The 12189-nt window shown below is 43.1% G+C and overlaps 1 protein-coding gene across 1 annotated transcript in view; it reads left to right on the top strand.

The window, feature by feature from the left end:
- zmynd11 (zinc finger, MYND-type containing 11) overlaps positions 1-7906 on the top strand; it is a 40080-nt gene extending 32174 nt beyond the window's left edge. The window contains exons 11-14 of the mRNA XM_007901190.2: positions 805-873; positions 2560-2832; positions 4153-4338; positions 6098-7906. Of these exons, the coding sequence (XP_007899381.1) occupies positions 805-873; positions 2560-2832; positions 4153-4338; positions 6098-6220 (651 nt within the window). The 3' untranslated portion in view covers positions 6221-7906. The remainder of the gene's footprint in view (positions 1-804; positions 874-2559; positions 2833-4152; positions 4339-6097) is intronic.
- Positions 7907-12189: the final 4283 nt, after the last annotated feature.

Raw genomic sequence — 12189 nt, 5'->3', positions numbered from 1 at the left:
GTAAAAGCACTGCAAGAGCAATGGGGCTCGAAAAACTGCTCATCGGGAACACAGCTCGTGTAAATGGTCCCTCTCTCTGGGTAATTCTCCTCAGGGCGTCAAGTGCTTCCCCCAGGAAACTTCATGTTATGTCACAGTGACCCACGGGATGTTTGATCCGACAATGTCTTGAGTCAGATCTCAGTTCTCACAGGTTGGCGATATTTCTGTGTGGTTCCTAGAGACTAATGCAGATGAATAATAACATGCCTTCTATTTAATCAAGCACCTTTCACGTTGGGAGCTTGTCAAAAAGCTTCACAGGATATACTGTAAAGTGTAATAACTGAGTATTTTACAGGTGAAGGTGGCAGACAATTTGTGCATAATAAAGTCCTACGACAGCCATGGCAAATTGACTAATTTTATTAGGGGGATTATTGGCCAAGACAGTGGGGGAAGCTGCCTTCTCTTTTCCAGTAGTGCCGTGGAATATTTAACATCCACCTGACCAGGTAGATGATTCCTGGGTGTAAAGTCTCATCCAAAAGACGGCGTCTCCAAAAATGCAGTACACCCACATACCACACCACATTGAGTGTCAGCTTACACTGTAAGGATTCAAAGTGCTGACAGGAGTTGGTGGGGGCTTGACTCAAAAGGCAAGAATGCTGCCGACTGAGTCAGGCTCACTTGCTTTGCATCCCAAAGAGGTGCGAGGGGCCATTTAAGTTGCTGCTTTCCCAGTGAGAGTGTGTTTTTTTCAATCCAGGTTACTTACAGTGCCACATCCTAAACCACAAATCTCTTTGTTGTATTTTACAGCAAAAGAGTACACAAGAACCCAAGAACAAGAAGTCCAGACGCAGTCAACATTCGGAAGCCAAAGATGAGGTAAGCACAAAGCGCTTAACCAAAAAAAAACGTTGGGGCAAGACAACCTTATGTTATATGGCCTCTCGCGTTTGAAATATTTCCTCTTTGGTTGAAGGTCACACGCATTGCTCAGAACTGCAGGCTCTGATGCGGGCATAATATGCAGTCATAAATTGTACTGGGAGGATTGAAGAATATCAGTCGTAGTCGAAAATATCTGAACTTTAACAATGTCCTTTACTGATTGTACTCATATCTATAGCTCGGTTAAACCATGCAGACTGTTCAAATAGTTATGGTTAATTACACTGTGACTTGTATGCTTTTGATTTTTTTGAAAAATTCCCCTCACTGGAGGATTTATATAGATTTGTGAAACTTGGGGAATCCTGTGAGACAATTTTCATATGAATTGTGCTTATGTTTCTGGGCGGTCTGATTTACTACAAAACATATAGAACCCTTTTTCTTGTCCAATTGCCAACACAGAGGTTTGTTTCATGTGAACTGTTTGGCCGGAAATCAGATTTGAGATCCTAGCATTAAAGGGGCAGTGCTCAAAACCTAGTGAGACACACTGTTCTCTCTCCCTCTCTTTCTCTCTCTCTCTCTCTCTCTCCCTCGTGCCCAACCTGGCTATATATTTTAATATTATTTTTACATAGTTTTTGGCCATAACCCTAGAACTAAATCAACAAAGTTTGCTCATGTTAGAAAGAAACTGACTTGGACAAGGAGTGCTCTGAAGTCATCTTAACTTCTTGTGTGGGTTTTCCTCCCCTTTGATATCCTGAGACAGTGGAAACAGCCGCTTAACCTCGGACTCCGGGTAAATCGGATATAACCCCCGGCCCCCATGCGTTCGCATTCTCACCTATTTTAGATGTGACGGGTTTTAATTTGGACAAAAATCCTGGAGAATCCGAACAAAATGCTGCTCTTGCTGGTGGTTGCCGCTGCCCTCAACTCACTGTGAATTCTGTGCAATTCAGTCCCGAGCGTTTCCGGGACGGAGACGGGTGGAGTCAAATCGCGATCAATCGACCGCGGGACTCCATCCTGCAGGCGGCTCTGGGCTGTCAATCAGCGGCAACCTGTGTGGGGAAGTGGGGGCAGTGACTGGGAAGGGAACCGATTAGCGGGGGCTCTGAGGTGTCGATCACCACAGAGTGAGGTGGAATGCGACCAATGGGAACGGCGATGGAAGGGAAGGCAACATGGCTGAGCGGGAAGGGAAGAGGTAATAAGAGAACGTAGGTTATCCTCGGACGCCGGTTAGTTCGGACAAAACGTCCAGCCCCGATATGTCCGGCTTAAGCAGCTTCCATTGTATTTAAATACTGGTGAATACACCATGGAGCTTGCTTAACTGTTTGTGTAACCGAGGGCAAACCGTTCTGAATGTTGGTAATGGATAGTTGTAGTCAAGCCATCTGCACGTTTCCTGCTTCGACTAGATGTTTGTTCCTTTCTTCCCTTCGCACTCATCCATTCACTCAACTCACTCTCACGTTCACTCTTACACTGGGATATACTCACACACGCGCGGGCATCACAATACTCACTCGTTCTTTTAATTTATAGGACCTGCCTTTCCGAGATCCTTTATAGTTCATCTGTCTCCACCACCCATGTCGATAATTTATTTCCAAAGTCGCGAGAAAGAATAGTTGTTAAGAAGATTCTGTTTCCCCCGTTTTCTAGGAACCAGAACCTGAAATTGAGGCTGTCAGTTCCAGCCAAGAAATACCTACAGTGCCACCCCAACCTGAGAAGCTTTCTGTTGCAACCCAAACCAAGAAGTCAAGTGCCTCCTCACCGAGAATGTTACACCGGGGCACCCAGACCAACAACGACATCCCCTGTCAAAACATGTGCCACGAAAAGTACACCAAAATTTTTAACGATTTTAAGGAGCGGATGAAAGCGGAACACAAACGAGAGACTGAACGAGTTGTGAGAGAAGCCCTCGAAAAGGTAACCAGTCTCAGATTTACTTCCAGGGCAAATATTTTTGTTCGGCCAACTGGGTGTCTGTCTGAAGTGTGCAGAAGATTCCCCGCAGGACAATAACCGGCCAATTAATGGTTCAAATCAAATGAGTCTCTATTTAATGGTTGTGATTCAAGGCTTCATAGCAATGCAAACAGACATAGCACAACAAGCTATATTAAAGTACTTAATATAGTAGTAACTAACGTCAAGAATTGGGTAGTGATCAATTACCTTCTCTGGGAGAGATTGCACCCTCAGCGAGGGTCTAGTGGTCCATCTTCAGCTGTGTTCTGCAGACTCCTTCTCGCCAAACCGGTCTAATAGTCTCTTGTCACACAGCAGCGTGCTGGGCGTTAGTTTATGCTAGACTGATAACAGCCATTTCTTGATGTATGGTCAAAGATATGATCACGTTACAGCTGCTTATCACAGGTGTGATCACGTCACAGCTGCTTATTGCTCGCATGTCACTTATCTGTTATCAGCTGTTTCGTCCAAACTTGCCACCTTACCGGTTGTTTACTCCTTAGGCTGTGCCAGTCCTCGGAACATCTGACTTTTGCAAAATTATGATCACCAATTAACCCTTCCGATCTCCTTACACCACGCTTAAGAGTATCCAAACTAGACTGAGAGTTCAATGAACGGCACCAAACGTAGAAATTCCCATCAGGAATCGAGTGCGCCCTCTCTCCCAGAGTGACCCACCCTGCTTGCCGAATGCTGCCTGGCAGTATTAGGCACAGGTTGGCAAGAGGCAAGGCTGGAGTTTTAACCATTTAAAACCACATGGCTGGCCATTGAAATGCTGTCCAGCTAGAACAACCATACACATTAGGGCTTTGGTTCGCAGGAGATCAGTGGGAAGAAACTCTGCCCCTAGTCCTGCCAAGACCAGTTTTCTAAGATCAGAATAGCTTGTCAGTGATTCTGTAAACCTAAGTGCTGGGCTTTTGGATAACGGTCAACTTCCAATTCCATTATTATACGTGNAAAAAATGGAAATATGTCACGTTGATTTTGAAATTAAAAATCGCTGGTTCTACTTTAACATTAACTTTTAACTTTAACATTAACATTAACTTTAACATTTTTCCTGGTTATTCTAAGACCCCGAGGACCTCTTATTTGGTACCCATGTTGTGTTTCTTCCCGATAATTTTGCCATGACTTGCTACATGAGTAACACACGGCAATAAAGCAGGATGCCACCCATAGGACATAAAATCAAATGGCTGCTTTGAACATTAATACGCATTCCATCCTAAGCCTGACTGAGTTGTGCTGATTGATTGCTTGCAGCTGCGCAGCGAGATGGAGGAAGAGAAGCGCCAAGCGGTGAGCAAGACTGTGGTCAACATGCAGGCTGAGATGGACAGAAAGTATAAGCAAGTGAAGGAGAAGTGCAAAGAAGAGTTCATGGAAGAGATTAAAAAACTGGCTTCACAGCACAAGCAGTTCATCTCCCAGACCAAAAAGAAGCAGTGGGTACGTAATCTTCCAAGCCGACTGGTCTCAAAAAAGATTTATTTTATTCAGTTGGATGTTTGACGCATGCAGAAACCCACCACCACGTTTAAAAGTGTCCAACAACAACAACTTACCACTCATACAGGGTAGCGTCTCAGAGTGCTTAAACCAGGTCGAGAGTGCCATATATGTATGCCACCTACACATCAAAAATTTCCCTTGTTGGTTGATTATGTTTATCACTTCTGAATAGCTAACTTCTGCCCAGGGCTAGGAGGGAGGAAAGTAAGCTTGGGGGATATAACCCTTCAAAAATCAGTCCTTCCTCCACCATCTGATTCTTTGCCTCTTATTCAATCATTGAGAGAAAGTTTTACCGCTTTTTTTTTCATGAACCCTCTCCAACCACGCAAGAACATTTGAACATGTTTGTTCTGCTTTTCCAATCCCTCCCTCTCTCCCTCCTTTCCTGACGATATTTGTCTCCGCTGCCCCGGGGGTAGACTCCCAATACCTTACCCAAATGACCACACTTCATGATGTCTCCTCCTGTCACTTTGACGCGGGCTGGAGACGTGTAAGAATGGGAAAAGTGATTAACCACAGACCCTCAATTCCAGTCCAGAACTCTTTTTTATATATATATTATATATATAAAATATGTGTGTATATATATATGTATATATATGTATATGGGTACGTTTGCTGTGAGTGAAATTGATTTACATTGCAAATGTTTCATGTAAAAACCTCATGGCTGCACAATTGCTTTGGCTGAAATACTCAGATGGAAACTTGTGAAGCAGATTTCACTATTACTAGAAAATGGTGGACCTGAAAAATGTGTTTTAATTTAGAAAGGAATGTCGAGCTCCACTGACGTTTGCCTCTATTCACGTTCAACACACTTATTTATCATTTATGTGTGAGAGCCCTCTTGTGGCACATGTCCTGCGATGCACCTCTTAACATTTTCAGGATTATTCCCTTTTTTTTAAGTGTTTTTTTTCTCTCGACACCTTTACACCTATTTGACATTTGCCAAAACTAATCTTGGAGAAACTCGAGTCCGGAATTCAAAGAAATATCCCAGATGTAATTTATAATCTGAATATTGTTCAGATAAAATTATACATTAAATGCTCCGAGATGCTACCCCATGTGAAGGGCGGTATTGTATATAAAAGCAAGTTGTATATTTATTTCTGCGGATCCTGAGTCGCACAGCTTGTTTTGTGCACGCACCTTTTTAACTGTACAAACTTGTCGTCCTTAAAGGCAATCCCCTGCGTCAATCACAGTTTTTGTTACTACTTTTGATGAATGTGATCTGTACGTGTATAATATTTATGCTTGGTGACAGCGGGTTGTGAGGGTTGGGTGGGTGGCGGGTGGGGCTATGAGGGTGACCGAAGGCACAGTCGAAGAAAAGGGTCTTGAGATGTGACTTGAAGGAGGCGAGGGAGGGAGTTCCAAAAGGTGGGGGGCAGAGAGGCTGAAGGCCGGGCAGCTGATGGTGGGGCGCGTCTGGTCGGGCGGTGGAGGTGGAGCCTGCTGAGCGGACAGGTTGATATGGGACAGGTTGATGATACGATGATCTGGACATTCAACATACTAAAAAGGAGGGTTTTTAAAAAAAAAAAGTTTTTAAAAGAAAGGTTTAGCCTTTCGCGATGCAACTGTGCTTTAATCGAAACGGGGATTCCACCAATCAATTAATCAGCGTTGCAATGGATTTTAACTCAATGTGTGTGTCCTTCTCTTCCTTCCCCCACAGTGCTACAACTGTGAGGAAGAAGCAATGTATCACTGCTGCTGGAACACCTCGTATTGCTCGATCAAATGTCAGCAGGAGCATTGGCACGCCGAACACAAACGGACCTGTCGCAGGAAAAGATGAGAGCGCTCTCTTCCTCCGCAGCCATACCAAGAAGCGGATTGCTTCCTTTTCACAGACCGTGCTGGTTTTATTTTGGAGCCACATTTCTGTGAATTTTGCTTCCCATTTGCACCAGCATTTTAACCTACAACGCTTAAGTTTTTTTTTCCTTTCACTATAATCAGTTCGCCGATCTGTCTCGGCCTGTAATAATTTTAACCAGGTAACTTGTTTCGTGTTTGTTCTTTTACACCAAGTGATTGTTTTGATCAGTACTTCGGGACAGGGTTGACATGACAGGTAATAAACCTGCTTTAAAAAAAAATTAACTTTTAATATTTCCCAACTCTGCTTTTTTATATTTTTCTTATGTATGCTACTTTTATTAAAAAAAAATGAATGTTGATCATGTATTAAAGCAGGGAAATGGGATTTCTAATGAGCTGGACCTTAGAGATGGAATGAACATTTAGTTCTCGTTTTGTAATTTGCACATTTCTTTTTTTCCTAACCCAAATAAGTCCACACGCATGTAAAATTGCCAAATACTACCTTTATGTACCAGTAGGTATGAACAGAAAAATTACAGTGAATTTTGCTTTCTGCATCAGTGTTCACTGAATATCTTGTGTAGCTGTCCGTCTTGCAGTTGACTTTGTATAAAATAAATAAAACGAAGCACTTAGTTTTTCTCAGCAGCCGTTAGGTTTTGGATTGTAATTAGCTGTTGCTGCCTGTTTGCTTACAGTCCTTCTCACCGTAGACAGAATTAAGTAACTGCATGTCAATCCATTTATAAAAGGCATTGTGATTGTGATGGGTCTGTACCTTGCTGAGTGTCTGGTACAAAACACATACCAGTAAATGTTTGTGGTATTGCAGAAAGTGGAAAAAAAAATTAAATAGAATCATTCCAAAGGCTGTTTAAACTTTTACTATTAGCTGCATGAAAGTAAGACACGTGTAACTTTGACTGTTCTGTTTCCATGTCTCGGTGACACCATTGCACCTTCTTCCAGTTAAGCAGTATAAACACTCTGTTAAACATGACTGTGGCCTGATTTTGTTTAAATTATCATTAAATTAATCTGTTCTGGATCATTTTAGACGAAAAGCATTGAAGTGGATTCATCGCTAATGCAGTTGCCATTTGTAACTCCATGGTGTAAGGCTTAGCCACTGCACATTTATCCATTTAGTGTGGCATCGCATTGCAGTTCAATTAGGACATGGCGAATTCTGGGCTTTTTTTAAAAAAAGTTTTTCTTACTGGCAATATATTAAGTCATCTTCTGTGTTTACATTGGGCAATAAATGTATTTCAGAAATGTACTTTGAATGTTTAACTTTTGGTGTTTATTTATATATAAATATATATAATAAAAATAATTGGCAAGGACTATGAAATGTTCGTCTTCCCATCTGGAGAGGTGGGTCTATCTTGGTTGACAGCCCGAGAGGGTCCTGCTTGGATTCTCCGATATTCTGACGGACTAAACGTTGGAAGATGGGTTTCACAACCTTGCATCAAATCTTTAGTGTGAACTCCTCCAGAATGTGGTAAACTCACAAACGTTCCTGCTTTGGCTTCTATTTTCTATTTTCTATAGTTGAGTCTAATCTTTTTTTTAAAAAAAAGGATAACACACATGCATTATACTGGCATACGTCTCAACTCAGTTGTAACAAATAAAATGAAAGATGGTGCCTTGTTGTTTTGTTCTAAGTAAATCTTATATATGTTATGTATCTGCTACAAACCCATAGTGTGAGTCAAGGGAATAGAGGGGCAATAGTAGAAGGAAGGGGGTGGAGACTAGTGTGAAGTATAAATATCAGCAGAGACTAGTTAGGCCAAATGGCTGTAATTTGGTTCTAATTCTATAGAACGCTGCTTACCCCCTTTCTAGGACAGTTGTGCAAAGTTTGGACTCTGGCATCGTCACTCGGGCCATTTTGGCTAAAACAAGCCAAAAGCGGATCAGTTTTTACAACAACAACAGAATTTGTGGAGCGCCACATTTGTATCACGCTTTTCACATCGGGAAGAAGTCCCAAGGCGCTGGGCAATCAGTCTTTCTGACCCGAGCTGGGGGTCGGGGAGGGTGGAGGGCAAGGGGGTGGTGGGGAGGAAGGTGACCGAAGGCACGGTCCAGTCAGTTTGTGAAATTAAAATTAGTCTGACACCCTAATAAATGCTATGTTTATACATGTACAGTAATTAGGATCAACCTTTGGCTTCTATTCCAATTTAATTTTCTTAAAGCAGTCCTGTTAACTGCTTGAACTGTGTAATATCGGATGGATTTACCTCCCAAGTTTTCCCCAGTAAATGTGAGGCACAGGTATGACGTGTGAAACTAGAACGCTGCCACCTCCGCCAGCGCTCAGTAAAGTCTTTTGACGAGAGAAGTATTCGAAATATTTTGTTTTGCTAACAAATTAGAATCGAGAATGGAATTTAAACAGGAGGGAAAATAATCTTCTTTGCCGGAACAATAAGCGATGAGCCAAAGCTGAGAGATGAAATGAAAAGAGGTTGGGAGTAAGTCACTAGAATTTTAAAAGATAAATTAAAAAAAAATGCTTATTTGGATTGATTTAGATTTTCTTTGACGGCAGTAATAATTGTACTGCTGATATTTAGCCACAATGTTAATGTAATAGTCTTTGTTTCAGCATCGCGCTGCTTTAAGGAATGGCAGACTCCGGGGAGATTGGAATTGCCTCGAGCTCGGAACGGGGTAATGAGTTTCAGGACACGCTGACTGTTATTTCCCAGCAATTAACAGCGATTATCGCTCTGTACATGTTTTGTGGTACTGTCGCAAACGTTCGTCATCTGTTCATCACCCAGGCGTCTGCCGTGTACGGACGCTGCTGGTCTGGCTGCGTCAGATTGCCTCGTGTTCCAGCATTGTACAACAATGGCCGCGGTTGTTGAGGTTTTTTTTTTAAGTGTGCAATACCCACGCTGGGGACCAAACACCCAGAAATAGCCCTTAAGTGTAATCCTTGTGTGTTAACTATATGTGGAACGCACTAAGCAGAACACCACATCTGTAATAACCCTTCACCAACTCATGAACACCCATGATCTACAGGATTATTTTTTAAAAGGATTAACTGGAAGTGTGCTGCTGGGAGCTGTTATAATAGTGGATCGAGTGCCAAATTATTATTTTTTGAAGGGATTATTACCCCTGGTAAAGTAATCCGCCAATCGACTTAACACCCTGGTGGCTATTTACTGCTGGGTAAACAGGCGTGTGGAGTAAGGAAACTTGCCTCATTTTCGCCCTCCCCGGGAATCGAACCCAGGTCCTATCGTTTGCGAGGCGAGCGCTCTAACAAATACCCTACAGGACTCTCAACAACGTTTATATCAACAATTTTTAATGCTCTGTCAAGCCGATGTCTGCTCTTATACCTGGGCAGCCTGGGGTTGAGGCACTTTTCTAAGCGGTGAAGAACTTAAAAAAGGATAACACATCTGATAGTTGGTCTATGGCAACCTATCTCCAGTCCAACAAGCAACAATTTTACATTTGTTAAGCGTCGTTCAAGTGCGTGTATGATGTTACAATATCATTGCTTCTCTGAACTTTCCCCTTTTGTTCCTCGTAAGCTTCAATTACGAGGTACCATATGGTCCAGCCAATATGTTTGTTATCCGATATCAAACCATCGACAACTCTAATTCATTCTTTCCAAGACCTCGCAACCGTAGAACTCCTTACCTCTCAATCTTGGATATTTGATGTAGCGGGGTGTATTGTAATAATCCTTGCATTTAGAGTTTGACAGAGTGGAGTCCTGTAGCTCAGTGGTTAGAGCACTCGCTTTGCAAGCGAGAGACCTGAGTTCAATTCCAGGCAGAGGGCGAAACCTTGGGCAAGTTTCCTTACTCCACACAGAGCCTAATAATAATCCCTCCAAAACCAAAAACAATAATAAATTGGTCATTTTCAATCCATATGACTGTTTGTGGGACATTGCTGTGCGCAATTGGCTGCCGCGTTCGCCCACAAATATACAGTCAATTCACTTTACAGTGTGTTCTGTGAAGCGCTTTGGGACGTCCTCCCGACGTGAAAAGCGCAATATCAAATGCAAGGATTATTATTATTATTATTATTATTATAACATCTCACCTAAAGGACTGTACCTCCAAGAGCATTGCACTCCCCCAGCATCTCACTGGATTGTCATCGTAGACTTTATGAGTTCCAAGTGCTAACTTTGTCCAAAATTCTGATTAATCTTTCCAAAGCTTTTCAACCTTGGCTTTGTCCTGCCCGACTTGTGTTGGGGCTTCACCTAGGTTTCTTGAGCTCGTAAGGCACCGCGTGAATCAAGTGCCCGTGTTTCGGTGTGCAGAACAATCATTTCAGGTTACTCTCATACCAATAAATACATCTAAAATATCAGATATACAAATTGAACTTAAAAATATATGAACTCCGTTGACCTGACTCAAAATGTTCATGAGACCACCAGCCAGACCCGGCGGAGTGGAGGCAACGGGCACTGTTGTGAGGAGCGAGGAGGTCAGAGAGGTGGGTGGGTGGGGGGTGTTGCAGAGGAGTGGAGGGATTTGAAAACGAATGAGGATCTCGAAATCGATCTGACAACACCTGGCAACCTTTTCCGATTACCCTCTGGACAAGGAAACATTTCCGGGTGCCTGCCCTGAAACGGTCCTTTGGAACTATAACGCACGGCCTCTTGATCTCCTGTCTCAGTGCATCAAAATTAGACTCGATAGCGAAGAGAGAGAACAAAGCTGCGACCCCACGCGCGCAGCGCACACAGGCGTGTCGGAGAACGTCAGGCTCGAGAAAAAAAAGAGTAGAAATCCACACACAAAAGGAAGGAAAGTTAATGATTACGCAATTGCTATGAGCTGCTGCGCCAGTACAAGTGGAAAGCTCCACCACTGCTGCACTATCCGGTCAAAAGAATTTAATGTTGAGGTACATAACCACTGCATTCAGGGATAACAATAAGAATCCCTTCCCCCCCCCCCCCCCACCAGCTCAAAAAAATGTTCCAGAAAACAGGCAAACAGCCCAAATCTCGGGAGCGCCCTCTGTGAGCACATGGCGTTCACGATGTTCTACGGCTGACAGCAATTGGGAGAGGAACTCGGGCCTGCGGTTACGTAACTATTGTTTCTATCGTGTTACTATCGAACCCAGCAGCAGGACCTTTCCCGGAGGACTCTGCGATAAAGCACCAGCTCGAAAACGCCGAAAAATCTCACAGTCGTGCAATAAATAACAATCCCGACATTGGATTTGGTGCCTCATCAGCTCGTCAAGATGTCTCGAAAGCGCTTCGCAGGATTTTAATAACAATAAAAACGCAAAACCACTGCAGGTCCTGGAAATCTGAGACCGTTCTGACGAAGGGTCGTGGACCCGAAACGTTGACTCACTTTCCTTTCTCCATAGATGCTGCCCGACCCGCTGAGCGTTCCCAGCCAACTTCTGTTTTTAATAATAATAATTTGATACAGCAGCTTATCACATTGAAACACCTCAAAAGAGTTTCGCAGAATATACCGGAGAGAGAATCGACTATTTTGTGGCCGAAACGCGCAAGCGAAAAGGCCCAATTGCGCACAGCGGCGTCCCACAAACAGTCGTGGATTGAGCGACCACACTTGTTGAAATGTATTTTTCTATAAGAGAATTTTACGGTGATGTGTTGTAACCGTGTATTTTGTAGGAGAACGTGACAGCCAGTTTGCACGCAGCATTTATCCCACAAACAGCCATGAAGTGATGATGACCAATGATTTTTTTTAAATCTCGAGGGAGTTGATAAAATTCTACACGCTGTCGGGCACGTACGTTCACGTAGCTAAACGTGCCGCACACCGGGCACTAAATTAATTAGGATGATTTCTTTATTTTAAAAAAAAGAACCTTTTCGAGCAATAGTACGTTACAGCGCAGAAAGCATTCCATTCGGGCTGTGGTGTC

The sequence above is a fragment of the Callorhinchus milii genome, unplaced genomic scaffold (assembly GCF_018977255.1).
Source record: "Callorhinchus milii isolate IMCB2004 unplaced genomic scaffold, IMCB_Cmil_1.0 Scaffold2, whole genome shotgun sequence".
NCBI lineage: Eukaryota > Metazoa > Chordata > Chondrichthyes > Chimaeriformes > Callorhinchidae > Callorhinchus > Callorhinchus milii.
The sequence above is the reverse complement of the archived record's forward strand: the minus strand, read 5'-3'. Positions and strand labels throughout refer to the sequence as shown.